The sequence below is a fragment of the Anastrepha obliqua genome, chromosome 4 (genome assembly GCF_027943255.1).
Source record: "Anastrepha obliqua isolate idAnaObli1 chromosome 4, idAnaObli1_1.0, whole genome shotgun sequence".
Taxonomy (NCBI): Eukaryota; Metazoa; Arthropoda; class Insecta; order Diptera; family Tephritidae; genus Anastrepha; species Anastrepha obliqua.
In genome coordinates this window covers 36,224,844-36,242,890 of record NC_072895.1, presented here as the reverse complement: position 1 = coordinate 36,242,890, position 18,047 = coordinate 36,224,844, and the positions used below count along the sequence as shown (strand labels likewise).

At 35.0% G+C, this 18,047-nt stretch overlaps 2 protein-coding genes across 7 annotated transcripts in view; one reads left to right on the top strand and one right to left on the bottom strand.

Moving 5' to 3' along the window:
- The window catches only part of LOC129245337 (cyclin-dependent kinase 4), a 31,798-nt gene extending 22,906 nt beyond the window's left edge, over positions 1-8,892 (bottom strand). Inside the window, exons 1-2 of one of the 6 annotated variants that reach the window (XM_054883430.1) lie at positions 8,622-8,892; positions 1,552-1,836 (exon numbers count right to left, since the gene is read on the bottom strand). In XM_054883430.1, coding sequence (XP_054739405.1) covers positions 1,552-1,642 — 91 coding nt within the window. In that variant the 5' untranslated portion in view covers positions 1,643-1,836; positions 8,622-8,892. Of the gene's footprint in view, positions 1-1,551; positions 1,837-8,068; positions 8,224-8,621 lie in introns of those variants that run through there. The other 5 variants (XM_054883431.1, XM_054883432.1, XM_054883433.1 and 2 more) reach the window with 5 other exon arrangements.
- Positions 8,893-10,663: 1,771 nt separating this feature from the next.
- On the top strand, positions 10,664-15,529 carry LOC129244083 (uncharacterized). Its single transcript, XM_054881699.1, has 6 exons — positions 10,664-10,729; positions 10,824-10,876; positions 14,711-14,887; positions 14,962-15,124; positions 15,182-15,321; positions 15,391-15,529. The coding sequence occupies exons 1-6, from the start codon at positions 10,664-10,666 to the stop codon at positions 15,527-15,529; spliced, it is 738 nt and encodes a 245-aa protein (XP_054737674.1).
- The last annotated feature ends 2,518 nt before the right edge of the window (positions 15,530-18,047 follow it).

Sequence of the window (18,047 nt, the reverse complement as noted above, 5' to 3'; positions counted from 1 at the left end):
GCAAGCGCTGAACGATGTGAGGGAGCCACCGAGACACGTCGTCTCTCCCCTTCTCTCTCGAATGCCTTTCTTTCTCTCCCGTTTGCTCTATAGCAAACTACCCACGCCGTGCATCAGCCGTTCAGTAAGTGTGAAGCGAGGTTAGGATATTGCGTTGACCTGTGATTCGCACTGAACGAAGCGATATTCTTAATAGTTTTTAACAATATCGCTAAATCGAAGGAATATACGTATTACGGCTATTGATTTTTCTTTATTGCGTAACTATTTAGAGGAAATTCAGTGTGTGTTGGTGAACAATTAAGTTACGGGTAAAATGAGTCAGAGTGAGACTGATGTGACGCAAACTTGCGCATCAGATGCGACTCATCAACAGATAGTTGTCTCCAATATGCCTGATGAAATACATGGCAATCCAAGGTAAATATATATTAAGTAAATATATCAAATAAATATATCAAAAAATATATCACATAAATGTACGATGAAATACATCACGAATGAGGGATTTTGAATACATAACCTCGTTAACGTGTGGGTTTGAATAGAAAATTCACTAAACTCGTAATTAATACACAGCCCCGGTAAATTGGTTTATCGCGTTCTTTCTGTCATCAATACGCTTTTTAATCGGAATATAAAATTGATTGGAAAATAAGAACACTAATATATGATCTAGGGACGTGATTTCTTCAACGGATTCGAATGTGCATGGAACAACCAACTTAGAAGTTTCACTTCTACCGTGCGTGAGTCTGACAGACCCTAGATTTTTTTTTTGCCTTGTCCGGGACTCCACTTATTTATCAACGTCTTCGACTTCATCAAATATTTTGCTGCAGATGCACGTGACATTTTTGGACTTTTAGGGTGTCTACGTATGCTTTCTAAACTTCTCACGAAACTATCAAATTGCACAACGCACATTTCGAAAATATCGAGATTTTCAATTGAGGAATTCAAATTGATTCGAGTGTCACTTAAAAGAACCGTAATTGTGGGTCAAATATTTGGCATATTTTGTGAATTTGTTTCGGAGATGAAAAGTTTTCTTTTAATTTTCAAAACCGGTATAATTTATAACCATTTATCAAACATATTCAGGCTTAAATGTGCTCGCTCATACTTAAGAAGGGGTAATAAATAATAAATAACTTTTATTTTAAAATGGTTTGAGAAATGAAATGGCTAACTGCCAAAAAATTCAAATATTCATAACTTTTTCAACAAGCGTTGTAAACCACTTTTTAAAATTGGGAAATTAAAATAAAAAAACTTTGTCTGCAAAAACAAAAAAATCACAATAATGGCCAAAATACCAATTTTTGGGAGATATGACTTAAAATTTTCAAACTCCTGGCGTGATAGATGCCAGTCTCGTATTCAGCGCGTAAAATGCAAAATACTCAAAAATCAATCCCTCAACTGTTCTGATAACTGAAAACATGTTCAAATTTTGAAGGCTTGTGGTAATACTATTCTAATTTTCATCGTATATCGCATGCAGTATTTATTACAAAAACAAAAATGATTTAAAATATCGAACATTACCTGTGCCGATGACGTTAAGTTCTTCATAGTTTAAAGAATCGATGTCTCCACAATGAGCCGCCGAGGACATTATCCAATTTTCTTTCCGCATTAAAGCGAGTTGTGTATTTAAAACTGTCAGCTTCCTCTTTTCACTTCTTCACTTCAAAGCTATCACTTGAAGTATTTGTCTATGTATTTGTAATTACAATTTCAATACACATGCACATTAATTTATTACGAAAGTCATTTCACAACATCTGCTTGCACAAGATTTAAGATTTATATTACAATGTTCACTTGTTTCTATATTATAAATATTATATTAACGAGGTTCTAAGGTGAATTAATATTTTACTTATAAGATTTTGGAAATTATTGGCGAAAAATCAAGATGTACGAGTATACGAGTATGTACATTGAGCAATGCAGAGTAGACAAGGTCAAGAAAGCAACGAAGAGTGAGAAGCTCAACAACAGGTGAAGGGCAATTGGAATCGGAAGCAGATAATGTGAGAGGATCAGTAGCAAAATGCGCTCCGTAACTAAGCTTTGAGTTTGGCAAGCGAACAAACACACACGTGAATTGATTAGCGTTTGAAATGTGCGGATGTGTGTATTTATAGAATTTTTGTTGCTGTGATTGTGTTTCGGGGAATACAAAATGATTAATCCACTATGGGAAATGTAAAAATAGTATTTAAGTGCATAACTTTGGTTTTATTAGTGCTTATGATATACGTAAGTATGTATGTATGTATGTACATATTTATTTATAATTGTTTTCATTAGTAAATAAGCATGCACACGCACATACACGGTGGCGCAAAATTAAAATCACCAATTTTTGCAAAGGTAAAAAAAAGATTATCATCACTCTAAATCCTTTTTTTTTAGTAAAAAAAGTATTTAAAAATCAAAATGGGGGATTAATTTTGGGCCACCTGGTGCGTTCAAATATGTGTTTATGTAGGTACATGCGTATATCCACTTACATACATACATATGTATGTATGTATATACACGACAATTAACTTTGGAATAGGCGTTAGTATTTTTACTCCGCATCTATACCTCCCATAAAAATAATATGAATAACTGACGCGTACACATCCTCCTATTTGTGTCGTGCGTCTTGATGTTGTTCCACAAATAGAGGGACCTACAGCTTTACGACGACTCTGAACGACGAACGGTTTTTATGAGGAGCTTTTTCACTCGACACTTTTGCACTCGGAGATTTGCCATTGCATACCGAGGGGCGACCGCTATTAGCAAAAGTAATTCTATCATTTTGCCCGTTTATGCACGAAAATTCGAACCTACGCACTCCCGAATGGTAGTCACGCACCAAGCCATTCGGCTACGGCGGCAGCTCCCATGCCTCCCATAGATTATGTTAAAAAAATATGTGCTAAAACAAAAATGTTAAGGGGAGATCTCGAATTTCCACTGTCAATATTTGTCAGTCTCGCCGAAAATCTTAACATATTTACTCACATCTGTACATAAGTAACTCGCTAGTTTAACATGAGCTGCTATTTATTAGTTTAACAACTCACTTTGATGGCTTTTCCATAGGAACTCACCTATCTGATTTATTTGGTGATATTTTGAAAATGACAGAAAAAAGTGATAAAGTTTTCCTTTCTCGAAAAAAAATGTCATCTCATTACTCAGCAATATTACGAAAACATTGCCATACGTTTTGCGAATATATTGCATATTTCATATGAGAAAAGATCTGCACAAATTCAACACTTCCACAAATTATATATTGAATATAATAAAGTCTGGTCTGTGTACGTACAATGTATGATTAATGAATATAATAAAATTCAGAGGTTTACTTCCATTTTTTTTTTTGCAACAATTAAAGTTTTCACTATTCGTGAATTGGCAATTTTACAGCGCCGCATGAGCAATTTTGGGCAAAGTATAATGATTATTTAATGAAATTTGGTGGAGATATCAGGGAGTGGTTCCAGAACCACCCTCCCAACATTTCGGAAAATTATTTGCCTTCAAATGACTTCAGCAATTTCACTATCTTATTTTCATCTAAACTTCACTTCAATTATTAAAACATACAGTCACAAACGTGGTTTTATTCGTTTTCCTGTTTGTATTCAAAATATTTCAATGAAAACAAATGTAAATGCAGGAACTGGCAAAATAATATTGCATCTGGCAAGTGGCTGGCGAAGGCCGCCGACGCAGAAAGGAGTTCTACGCAAAAGTGCTGCTAATTTACAAACACCATTCTATTCCAGCCATTGTCAATGTAAAGTTCAAAGGAACCTGAACTTTGTTCCTTTCGATAATTTACACAACTTTAACAAATTACTTTAAAACTAAAAGACTCCGGAAAGTGCAAATCTCTGTTTTGAATGGTGACACACCCCTCTTTCCTTTTTTTAAAGTGTGCGGCATTATACCAAACATTTCCCCAAGGAATATTTGCAAAATGTCATGCAGTCTTAAACGACAGAGTAGTAGCTGATAATTCGGCGCTTCGAACAGAATAACGATCATAAGCACTCGGCTGCCGTGACAAAAAAAAGTTTACGTGATGAAGGTATTTGCGTGCTGTAATGGTTCTCCCAGAGCCAAACCTCCGTTCTATTGAAGATTTAAGGAGCATTGCGAAGTGGAGAAGAGAAATTAGAGAATTAGAGAAATACATCAAGGCCATTTAATAAAATGGGTTTATGGTGGAAAATCCAGTTGATTAGTCAATCCATCAAGAAGGTGCATCGTGAACAACTGGTGGATTCGAAGCCCCCAAGATGCACCACTATTGTCCAAGTGTATCAATCGTGCTTTTTCTTATTTTTTATCAGAAAACTAAATGTTTGTCTTTTGCTAAGAACTCGAGATCAGTATAAAAAAACGTCTGTGCAACAGTTCATCATCAACGCATTCTTATTCGGGATATGAACGATTGAATGTAGACGAATAGCCAATTTTTATTGCCATCAAGTATTACAACATATGTACGTATGTAGGTACATCACTTCCACAAAATGAGTAGTTGTAGCAGGTCTACAGGATATTACAAATTCCTCAACTGCCTAAAATAATATACCTACTAAAATATATAAAGGTCCTCTTCTTTTCGCAATGCCTGAACAAGTGGCTAATAGATGAAGCAACTGGTACAAATGAACATGAACATATGTATGTATGTACATATGTCGGCAATGCGGGAAGAGAGCTGCCTAAAATGACATGTGTTCGTAAGGCAGTGCGTCTAATGAGCTATATAGCCCCTGGTGACGCTCCAGCATGCTTGTCCAGCAGGCTTATATGTGTGCGTGTCGGGTGTTTGACGCTAATATCTAAAATTTTTGATTTTCATCATGCAAAAGCCGACAACAAGTATGTGTGACACGAAGCAAGTACGAGTGTCACCCGACACGCACACTTATAAGCCTGCTGGACAAGCATGCTGGAGCGTCACCAGAGGCCAATAGCCATACTCGCTAGCGGCGAATTTTACTCGATAACTTTGTTGTTGCTTTCATATGCAAATTTTTCGTTAAGTTAATCGAACATAGAGATATTGAGCGGTGAAATAGCGAATAAAAGGGCCTAAAAATTCAAAAAATTTTCATCAAAATTTTAAGCTTTTTAGCCGGAATTTTTAGAATAATCTTGAGTATGCAGTTTTGTAGTCCATTCTATTTTGGTATTTTGCTTAAGTTTAAAGGGGTTATGCATTTTATTCCATTTAACGGATTCCAAAATTAGGACACTTAAACGAGTGTAGGTTCGAATCTCCGTGCATCACACAGCAAAATGATAGAAAGTTTTTCTAATAGCGGTCGCCCCTCGGCAGGCTATGGCAAACCTCCAACAGTATTTCTGCCATGAAAAAACTTCTCATAAAAAACCATTGCCGTTTGGTGTTGGCTTAAAATTGTAGGACCCTCTATTTGTGGAACAATATCAAGACGCACACCATAAATAAGAGGAGGTGCTCGGTCAAACGCATAACAGAAGTGTTCATGCCAATTAAATATTTTTATTCTAAAACGAGCGGGCACTACTCTACATAATAGGGGGCGCAAAATTTATTTTGAAATTTTTGCAAATGGCGTCGTACGTCAATCAGTGAAGTGCGTAAAGGTCGAAATAAGGATTTCCATATCTCAAAATCACGTTTTTTATTTAGTAAAAAAGTTACTCATTTGATTTGAGAAATTTCTTGGTCAGTTGAATTTATAAAAAAAATTTTCTGAACAACTTCGTATGTTTCTAAAACAGATTTCATTGCTGCGAATCGACACTCAAGTTGAGAACAAACAAGAACTACAAAGACTGAAACACAGTCACTGCGAACTCGTCCTTTGACCTAAAGATATTGGCCAAATGCATGCTGGCATTGCTAGCTTGGCTTCGATAGCTGCCAAAAATGAATGGAACGATACTACATAAAATACATACATACATATGTATGTATATGAAATGAGACCAAATGGCAGGTTTGCTTGAAGCACTTGAACTATGGCACAATGTTCGATTTGTCAGAGGAATTGAACATCCCCGTCTTTCATTTAATTTAATTTGATTTAGCTTCATTTGTGAATTTTAGGCAGATTAGAGAGATTGTTTATTTACATTTAATTTTCAAAAGTGTTTGAAGAAAATAATTAACAAAAATGGGAAAATTAATAAATGCAGTTGAAAAGCATAGATGTATAGGTATATCATTCTTGAATTGTTCCTCGTCTCTTGCAAGTTTGCGCAAAGCTCAAAGTTCTAATGTTTTTGTCGATATAAATATAATTCGCGCCCCGCAACTTTGGAGTGATTGGCGTCTTATCTTGTACACTTTAACTATTTATTTAATATGTGTTAGAGAGGACCAAAAAACCTTTTTTGAGGAAGCCTCAATTTTCTTCTTGCCCTGGGCCCCCCCACCACTGGCGGCTCTTTCAGTGCCCAGGTCGACTTAGTTCTCCGTAACCGGCAATATATGTACATATGTATGTATATGTAGAGCTCCATATGAATGCGCATATTAACATAATAATAAATACATATTAACACAAGCATAAATAAATATGTACATACATCTGTATATATGTATGTGCCCACATATTTGAAGCATTAGAAACAAAAATACATAAATATAAGAAAAACCGAAATGTAATTAGAACGAAAAGCAAACATACATATGTTCATATGAACCACATATATACATATATACATACATAAAAAATATCAACATAGCATAATAAAAAATAACAGGAAAAACAAATCCACATAAAACACAACGAAACCACAAAAACACATAGCACACAGCGGTGATTATGATTGCGTGCTAATCGTATCGCGCAAAAAAACCTAAGCATTTAAGGAATACTGCAACGAATGTGGTGTATGGAGCAAATGTAGTAGTGTTGCTGGTGCAAATGTTGCCGCCGTCGGCGACGATGTCGTTGTTGCTAATTATTCTTGAGCTGCTCAATGCGATAGGGATAGTAATGTTGCTGGATGTTGGCTGTTGGCTGTGGCTGCGGCAGCTCTGCAAGTGTATGCTGTGCAGCTACGAGAGGACAGTGACCTCATTACATACATACATACTAACATGTCCTAATGTACATAGATACATATGTATGTTTCTGCACACATATAAGCAACAATAATTACAAATATATATGTACACATTAGTACATACTTGGCTAGTCTATCGGATCGGCACAAGTGCACGCATAGTTTATTATGTGTTCGTGGGAGAGCCGAATGTTGCGGTACACACATATTTTCGCAACGATCGTTAGCATATCTACATACATACATACATATGTAGGTCCCTTCTCAAGCATCTTGCACTTACACACATATATATATATACATACATATTTGTATATATCCACATACACAATCTCGTACAACTGTTTATGTTTTTGAGTGTGCTACGGATTACGCAGCAAATGTAGCGATAGTAATTTTATGTTTTTGTTGTTTTTCACGCGTTAGAGAATTGTATATATTTTGTATGCATATGCGACTACCTTCCATGAATAATTTATTTCGTTTGTGACACGTCCGAAAGACGTTAGCGCACTGTTAGACAATCAAACCACTGCATAGGCGATACGACGGAATATGGTTCACTGTGATAGACAGCTTTTGCCGATGGTAGAGACAGAAAGGCCAACAAGCAAATGCTGCTTTTGCTGTCTGATGTTTCGAATAGCGCCGAGTACGATCGATTAAATAGACGTTAGGTATATGCATGCGTACATACAAACATTTGTTTGTGTTAATAAATACACATGAACATGTACATGTATGCATATAAGTACATACATATGTATGTATAGCGGGGCATATAAATGAGAAGAGCAGAAGTTATAAGTTGAAGAGAACGAAGGCAATAGGAACGAACAGCAGTTGCCAATTTGTATCGATGTTAAATCTTTTTTCGTGCTTTGCTTTATTTTTGCACAGTTAAATTTTTATTCTTTTTAATTTTTTTTTTGCTCAAATTCACCACTTCCACATCCATTTATAGGCAGATCTTTACCTATACGAGCTGAATATTATCACTACCACCACACTACACATTTGCACTAAGCACAAAATAAATTACGAAAGAGAAAATACGAAGAGAATAAGTAGCTCAAATGGGGTACAAGGAAATTTTGCTTGCCCACCACGAAGCCAATGTCCGTGATTGTGTCAAGTGGCTCTGTGATTGAGGTTCATCGTAGGATTCAACAAATACACCACTGAACATCGACGGCTTCGTAGCCATCCGCGCAGCCACAACCGCAGTCGTCGTGGCCCTCATGTTACTCAACATATGAATCGAATCGCCGCTGCATCTCATATCCATATGTGTGTTTGTATATATATACGAAAGCCTGCTCGCACTTATACGTTAGCAGAAGCAATAGCGGCAGCTGAACTCACAGTTACACACATGCACTCACACACACTCGTTATTTTGATACAATATGCCGCATTGAAAAAATGGACTGCTTCGCCATGCGTTGTTCTGCCATTGCTACGGCTTCGATTTGTCTGCTCTGCTATGCATTGTATGTACATATGTATGGATGTATGAATGGACGTACATTCACAATACGCTTGCCCGACCGAATTTCCGTTATCTGCACTACGATTTCCGATTCGATGAAAATTTTATGTTTTCAACAATCATAGGCAAATTTATTAAATCGTTTAGGAAAAGTTTTTTACAATCTTTATCGCTAGCGAATTTATCGCGTCTGCAAACACACACGAGAAGCAATTACACTAAAACAGACCGATGAACACGCCAAAAAATACTCGAGCGGAAAACATCGCACTCAGCGTACTAATTCTTTCATTGATTTCAAAAAACGTAATGACGGATACCTAAAACCGACTCACTCAGCTTAACACTACGCTCAAATGCTTTGTCTACAATTGTACAATTGTAACACAAAAATGATCACGCTGTCAGCAGTAAAAGAGATCGATGTGTTTGTAGTAAAGAGCGCATGCAAGTATACAAGCAGTCAATGTGAGAACAATACTGTCAACACAAATAACTGAATAGAAGCGATTTCCCCACCTATTCTAAATGCTCAGGTAGGGGAAAAATCAAATGATCGTCGGCAAGTGTAGACACAGACTGCAAATATCCAACCCGGCTGAGGGCGTAAGCAACCACAGTTACCTGGTGGGGTAAAGTTTATGTACATTGTTTCTGTTCATATCAAGCCTGTTGTTGCAGTTGGGCTTGTTGTCTATTTTTCTATCATATGTAGGCATAGAGCTAGATTCGAACAAGCGTCAGGCACTGTAAAAGGCGAGCACAAACAGTATCGAACATTTTCTTTGGCTAGCCATTCTCTGATGCTGCTACACATTAACATCAGGTTCTGCACAGAAGTTACCACGCAGCTGTACTTTTTTTGGCACTTCTGTTCCTACGAGAAAATCTCACCAGGGCTGTGAAATATGGTGAATTTATTTGTAACTGGATTTTGTCTATACTAAAAAGCTTTGTGCAGACAAGAGAACGTAATTTTTTAGAGCGTAAAAGAAATACAAGACAGAAATCATTTTACGTTCTCTGTGGGGTAGATAATATTTCGTCGAAATATTTGGTGTATAATTGGCAAATTTACGACAAAAAATTCGAACGCCTAATAATAACAAAAAATTACAAAAAATATTGCTTGCATAAATTTTCTCACTGAAACAATCTGAACATACACCGTGTCGAAATATTAAAAAAAAATCAATTTGAATGTGAATAAACTTTAAATCTCCGTAAAATTAGTAATTTCAATAAAAGCGACTTACATGTCGAATGTTGCATTCGTACATATCGTAAAAATAATAGCGTAAGTTCGACGATTCAACCTGATTGATATTCTTCTCAAACATGTCTATGCTGCATGTTTGCAGCGTTGTTGTGGTTTGTGGCTTTGCTAGACTTAATTGGTCGAAAGCTTTTTCGTTAAAAATGATCGTCAGAAAACTTCAAATACAGTATCCCCTCGGTAATCGAGGCGGATTAAAGTCAATGGTTGTCAGGCGATAAGCAGGCCTTCTCTTGTATCGCAAAATTAAAGAAAAAAGCAATCAGGTTATTTTCAGCAATTTCGATTTAATTTTGATATAATTTCACTTCACGCTGGCGGCGTTGCTAATTTTTCCATACAACAAAAGCAAAATGTCGTGCATTTCTTATATGGAGAAAGGGCGCAAAACCCTCAAGAAAAAAAAGTTTCAAAAATTAACGAGCTTCTTCAAACTTGCACTTTATTACAATAAAATTTTATTGTCTTTGAAACTGCACATACAATTCTTCTTTTTTATTTTGTTAAAAGGTTTTAAATTTTGATGAAAATTTGTAGATTTTTTTTCAATTTTGTATAAAGGTTGAAACTTGGATAAATATGATGTTTGTTATAGAGTCAACTATTTTTTTATAAAAAAAAAAAATAAATTGAAAAAAATATATATACGAGTATATGTGGTGCTTTTACAATTTTACACTTTGCTTTTACAGTTTTTACGAACCCACCCTAATTTCATTCTTGTTATGACAACCAAACAGCCAAGAACAAATGTTAATTTCCGAAACTGGTCTTCGCTTGTAATTTGTTACCATATAACCAAAATGGAAGTAATCGAGTTCATAGAGCATACAAATTTGCGTAATTTAAAATTCAACATTAAGTCTATGGTAAAAAAAATTTTAATAAATACCTGTATTGAATTCATTAATAGATAATTGTTAACAATTTTTAAATAATTTCTCATTTTGAATTACAAATTAGGTTCAAGCGAGTTTACGGCGAATTAACGAGGAGCTGGAAGAGAGAAGGCTGATGTTAGATTCGACTTCACCTATACACATACACACATATGCACATGCTTAACTACATCACAGGCCTAACCAGATACGTAGTACATCACCTGCTTACTTGAACCAATCATATTTTAACAGAATATTAGGCCATCTGAAACAAAAACTAGTTTACTTTATGTTCCAAAAACACCCAGTTGTAAATTCCTGATACTCTTAATTTTAAATATTTTTTTGAAACATCTTTAGTTAGCATTTGGAGTATAAATTCAGAAATGTGATTATTTGCGAAGGAGTCGTCGGCATACGAACATACGAAAACACACATAGCATAGGCATGAACATACAGGCATATGCATATTTTTGTAGATAAATTTGATGAAAAATTGCTATGAAATGGAATTTGTGTAACTCCAATCGGAATAAGAAAATGCAGTTTTAACAGAAGCCGTTCTTTGTACTCTGAGAAGTTCCGATTCGCGCATGAGACTCATTGTGAATAAATCAAAGAAACTTAAAAAGAAAATAACGGGTCCAATAGATAGATAGATTCATTTATTTTTCACAAAAGTTTTACACGACTATTTACAGTATTTTTTACTTTTTTTATTTAAACGAACATACGGCAATGACTTTAAAAATCGTCTGGGGGAAAAATTAGGTAGACATTTTTTCCGAAACTGTTCATCTACAATAAATTGTCTGCACCAGTGATAAATTTGATAAATTTTTTCCATTGAAAATCATTTACACCATTTGGAACATGGACTACAGGGTCCAGCACTCGAAGAGTAACCAATTAAAAAGACCATAAATTTAATTTGGAAAATTACTTTTATTCAATTCAAAGTAAAAAATGTGTGAAAATAATACAAAATGAGGAATAAATTTTCTTTCGTTCGATATGACCACCTTTTGCCTTGACTATGGCCTAGAGACCGTCCAGAAACGAATCGCAAGCTGCCCGAATGTGACTTGCAGGTATTTTGGCCCACTTGCGGACTCGAATGTCACTTTTTTCAGCGCCTCGAGACTGGCGAATCTTTCATCGGGTTCGCGTCTGGTGAATTTGATAGCCATTGTGTGGACGTTGTGAAGTTCGGAACGTCGTTTTTTAGCCGTTCTTGGTTCACTTGCGCTTTTTGACGAGTCCTGTTAAAACGATACCTGCTCAACGAAGTTAACAAATTTGGAAGATATCCTCATGCCACGTAGTTTGTAAATGCGCAGTTTCTTGGGTCCAATAGTTTTGTTCAGAATTCTAGTTTTAGTAAAGCCTGACACAGCTGATAGTTTAGGAATGCGAAATGGCAAAAACCTCGTTTCTCAAAAGCTGAAATTCGACGAATGAATTTTATACTTAAACAATCACTAGAGATGTACAATTAATTGTTTCAATATAAGTGTGTATGTATGTATTTATGTAGGTATGTATTTAATAGTACATGTTTGGCCTGAAAGGTGGTGGAAAATCATTCAAAACTAGAGGCCATTCGTTGTCTAAATATTCGTACAAAAAAGTCAGCGTCAAAATAAAGTGTACACCACATTGATAAGTTTTGACTATAAAAATAAAAAATAAATAATTGGCGCGTACACTTCTGTGTTTGGCCGAGCTCCTCCTCCTATTTGTGGTGTGCGTCTTGAAGTTGTTCCACAAATGGAGGGACCTACAGTTTCAAGCCGACTCCGAACGGCAGATATTTTTATGAGGAGCTTTTTCATGGCAGAAATACACTCGGAGGTTTGCCATTGCCTGCCGAGGGGCGACCGCTATTAGAAAAATGTTTTTATTAATTTTGCTTTCACCGAGATTCGAACCAATGACCTCTCTGTGAATTTCGAATGGTAACCACGCACCAACCCATTCGGCTATGGCGGCCGCCTATTAAATTATAAAAATACAGTTCATACTACAACAACTACTTAAAGAAAAGTTTCGGACTTTGTTTAAAATTTGTAAAAATTCGGCAAATTTTAATAAAAATTTTGTACTTTTTACTTAGAATGTGTAGAAAAATTTCGGGTATGCAGTTTTATAGATTTTTCAATTTTGGTGTAATGCAGTGCAAGTTTCAAGTAGATCAACAATTACACTCCTTTTTTGACAATTTTTTTTTGGACGTGGTCTTTTGTATTTTCTATCCTGACACATTTAAGGGGTTCCGGTGGTCTAGAAGTAAAAAAAAAAATAGATTTTTTTGTAATATTTCGAAAGTATAGGATTTTAAGAATATACTGTCAAATTTGGAAGGATATGCCCAGTATTTTCGATTCTACAGCCGTTTTAGCGGGTAGAGTCAGATTTGTCACGCGGATACTCTCAAAACTTTAAACTCACTTATCTCAAAACTACTTTTTCCGGCCTGGTGTTGTCAAAAAACACAAAAAAAAAAAACTATTCAACCAAATCGTCTGAAATTTTAATATGTACATATGTTTTTCACAACATCAATGCATATCGTCCGTACTAGAATGATATTATTATTTCAATTATTTCGTATTTTTTATTAAAAATTTGAGAAAAAACCGATTTTTAGAGTATCCAATTCAAAACGCCGCAATTTTGTCAATTTTTTTTTTTAATTCTAGTTCGGACATACATAGCTACAGTCATACTGATCAATAATTTTTTTTGGTTTTTTTTTGTGTTTCAGATAAATAGAAGAGTCAAAATAGACAACACCGTTCAGGTTCAATTTTTTGGGAGGGTCAACTTCAGCGCCATTTTTTAGATTATTAAATTAAAAAAAAAAATTTTTTTCATTTTTGTATGTAAAAGAAGTTAAATGAAAAGCCTACAAAATTTAAATATCGTTTTTCATTTGTTTTACTGTAAAGAAAAAATTTCTGAAAATACCCTAAATTTTCGAGGTCTAGACCACCGGGACTCTTTAACGCCTACTCTAAATTTTTGTATATGGAAGAAAACACGCAACACTGTCAGCAGGAAAAATTGTCAAAAATCAACAGATTTTTGAACCACTTGATACTTTCTCTTTATATAATATATAATACTCGTATATTGCCTGCTGAGTGGCGACTGCTGTTAGAAAAAACTTTTTCTTCATTTTGGTGTTTCACGGAGATTCGAACCTACGTTCTCTCCGAATTCCGAATGGTGGTCACGCACATCAACCCATTCGGCTACGGCGACCGCCGCAACTTGTACTTTATGATACTAAATTTAAATTAGCTATAAACCTGCATACTTGAAAATTTTCTACAAATTTGAATAAAAAGTTTAAAATTTCGATGAAAATTTGCCGAGTTTTTACAAATTTTATGCTTCTTCTTATTGTAGTATGAGCTATATTTTTACATGAACATAATTGAAATTACAAAATAAATAAATAAATAGTACAAACTTGTTTTATTTTTACTCTTACGGTAATATAAAAAATTTGTTCGACTTAATGCAAGTAGTGAAACTATCCTGTTAGACTTTTCAACCACTAAACTTTGGCTCGAGTGTCACGATTTCCGGCATAAACTATTAACCCTAATGACAAAAACTATTAACGACAAAAACTATTATTTCAATTTACTTGCCTTTAGTAACGTTTCTGTTTTTATTTATAATAACCCACCTACTTTTCGGATAAAATAATTTTTATAATAAAGCACTCAATATTTAATTTTAACAACAAATGTTATCGCATAACAGTATTTGGTTCAATGGTTGAAATGTGGCAATAACAAGTAAAGCTTTCTTAAAACTTACAGCGTTGTCAAATTTCATTTAAAAATCGTAGAATGCGGTTTATGCCGGTAAAAGTGGTTTCCTAGACCATAGTGCACACTGTAGTTCTAAAATTATAAATATAAATCTTGTTCACAATTTTTTGCATTCCGTAGGCTACGACACATGTTGGAATCCGAACATCTGACGTACTCTGAGGAACTGGCTTTGCTCACAAAGCAACGAATCGAGGAAGCGGCCAGAAAACGGCACGAATGGTTTGGAATTCAAAGAATGGAACGAGAGCTGGAAACGGAAAAGTTCTTGAAACTTAAGAAACTACAAAGAGAAATGTGCTCATACACAAATATGACATGATTTTAAAATTCTCATGTGTGTAAATACTATAATTCAATTTTTTTTATAGGGAAAGCTGTGAGAAAGCGAGACACTTGGAAAGCAAAACATTGCTGCTGGATAGCAAACGAGCGCAGCTCTATCAAATCGAGGAGAAGGAAGTAATGCGTCAAAAAGAAAAGCAAATTAAACAAATGTGGTTGGATGTCCAACGACGATTTAATGAAGAGATGGTAAGGTCTTTTATAATAAATAAATTTAAAAACTCAAGAAATCAATTCCTCTCACAGCTGGAGCAAGATAATCTGGAACGAAAGCTTCTCAAAGTAATTGCGAAATCCAACCAGGAAATGAATTCAAGGAATGACGAATGCCAGAAGGAAATAAATAAAATTAATGATAAAGCTGCGCGCAACGAGTTTGCTAAAGAGTAAGAATTTAAATTTTGTTGAGCTTGGGTAATCTTAACAGTTGGTGTGTGTGCTGCATTTCATTCCAGGGATGCGAGTGCTTCGCTTAAAGACAAATTGTATATGGAACGGCTAAAAGAGATGGAGAAAAATAAGGCGCTGAGTCAACATAACGTGTTAACGGTCTTATGGACAATGAAAACTACTTCGGAACTAAAAAGGACATAAGAAAAAATACAATACACATTTGGTGCAACTCATTTGACTACGGCCAACCCATATGGCGTTCGTTCAAAAATATAGTACAACTCCAGACTGAAATATTGTTTGTGAAATAGAGGTTAGGTTTTCAAGTTGGCACTACTTTTTTCGTAGATGGTCTTTTTGGCAGCTGTCACTTGATTTATGCTCAGTTTGGTTTGCCATTTAATAATGAATAGACTTACACCTGAACAACGTTTGCAAATCGTGCAAATTTATTACGAAAATAATGGTTCGGTTCGCGCGACGCATCGCAAGAAAATTTTGTTCAGCGATGAAGCTCACTTTTGGTTGAATGGGTATGTCAATAAGCAAAATTGTCGCATTTGGAGTGAACATAATCCACAAGCCATTGCTGAGACGCCGTTACATCCTCAAAAAGTCACTGTTTGGTCTGCTCTATGGGCAGAGGGAATCATTGGTCCATATTTCTTTAAAAATGAAGCCGGCCATAATGTTACAGTCAATGGAGAGCGCTATAGAGCCATGATTAATGACTTTTTCGTGCCTGAATTAGACGATGTTGATGTGGACGACCTTTGGTTCCAACAAGACGGCGCTACATGCCATACAGCCAACGCAACAATCGATTTATTGAAGGAAACTTTTGGTGAGCGCATTATCTCGCGCCGTGGACCTGTGGCGTGGCCTCCAAGATCGTGCGATATAACCCCGCTGGACTATTTCTTGTGGGGCTATTGTTTAGTTTTTCTTCTAAGGGGCGGCGAGCTACGGCAACATTTAAAAGCCCTAAAAGGCTAACTAAAACTTCCACTATTCCTTTGATTTTCTGAATCGCTGTAAATTTTTAAAGATACTTTTTTTTTCTTTCAGATTCAGGATTCAGTTTGGCAAGACCACTATATTCATCACGTGAGACAAGAAAATCAAAGAAAACATAAGGAATCCAAAGAATTCGATGCGCAGTTCTTGGGTACCGGATGCGTCTTACACCCACGCAATAAGATTCCCTACAACAAGTCTACACGTTAAGTTTTTGTTTAGTATGCAACTTACAGTGCAGCTTTCGCTTGTATGTACGCACTTACGTTTAATATATAGTTCTAATTGCCAAATAATTACTTTTTAATAATCATTGCAGAAAAATGTATATATGGTAAAGTCGTATGAAATACCCCACTCCACTCTTCTACAAAGCCCCGATATGGGACTGAGGTAGCACGGGAAAGTCATTAAATAATAATATTGAAACAATAGACCACACATTTTTGGAATCGGGTATATTTCTATTATATACCACCACCAGACCAGTAGCGGAAGTTCCAATTTTTCAGGAACTTTTTAAGAATCTCAAATACTCGAAATGATAAAATTGGATTACTCTTTTAAAATAATTCATAAATGTTTATGAACTATTTCATTAAAGTTATTGTCAAAATAAATAAAACTCTTAGTTCTTTATTGGAAATGGTCTTAGTCAGTTCCAACTTAATAAAAAAATATTTCGGATGCAATTCACACAAAATAAGTAGGTAATAAAGACTAATACAATTTTAAATGAAAAGATAGCATAATGTAAAAATATTTTATTTTTGTTTTTATTTTGGTATTGAAATTTATATACAAACAGACAAGCCTGGAGCGCGCAAATGTCAAAATAGAGATTTCCAGCTTTTAAATTATTATTTTTTATTGTATTTACCAAAAAAAAAATTGACATAATAATAAAATAATTTTTTAATTAAAAAAATAGAAATAATAATAAATTAATTTTTGTTTTTAATAATAAATTAAATTTGTTTTCATACGCCCGCCAATTCTAGTAACCCCAAAGAATGAAGTCAGGTGTGGTTAAATCAAGCGACCTTGCTGGCCATGCTCAATCACCAAACCGGGAGATTACGCGACCAGGAAATGCGCTTAAAAATCGACACAATAGGTCTGTTCATGAAGCGGTTTAAAATTATTGCAACAATTGTTCCAAATTATCCAGTTGTGGTGTTCATGTGTCCAAGAAACTTGCAAAGTAGGGGAAAATGAGAGAGCAAAATGGCATTTAAGCATTTTAAGGGGAAGTTGCAAGATTTTGCTGCCTATATTTTTACTTGTTTTTTATTAAGGGGGAAGTCTACTGTGACAAGGGGAAAAACAGGCTTATTTTCCGGATTTTATTTCTAACAAAATATTGCTCGTACATAAAATCTATTTAAACTCTTATCTTTATTATATATTTAAGTTTTGAAAAAAAAATTTTAAGTCAAAATATTCAAAATGGCCGCTGTGGCACTTCTGCAAGCGCAGGTCCGCTTTTCTATACGGTGTACACGATATCTCGAGTTCTGATAAATGAATCAGCTTAAAAATTTAATTATATATTCTCTGTAATAGTGTCTCTCGTCTGACATAGGATTTTTTTGATATCGTTATTTGTTAAATTGTTAATTATAAACAATAGTAACATCAATTTTAGGCAAAAAAAAGAAAAAAAATTCAAGAATTTTTTTTTCAACGCCAAAATTTTTTA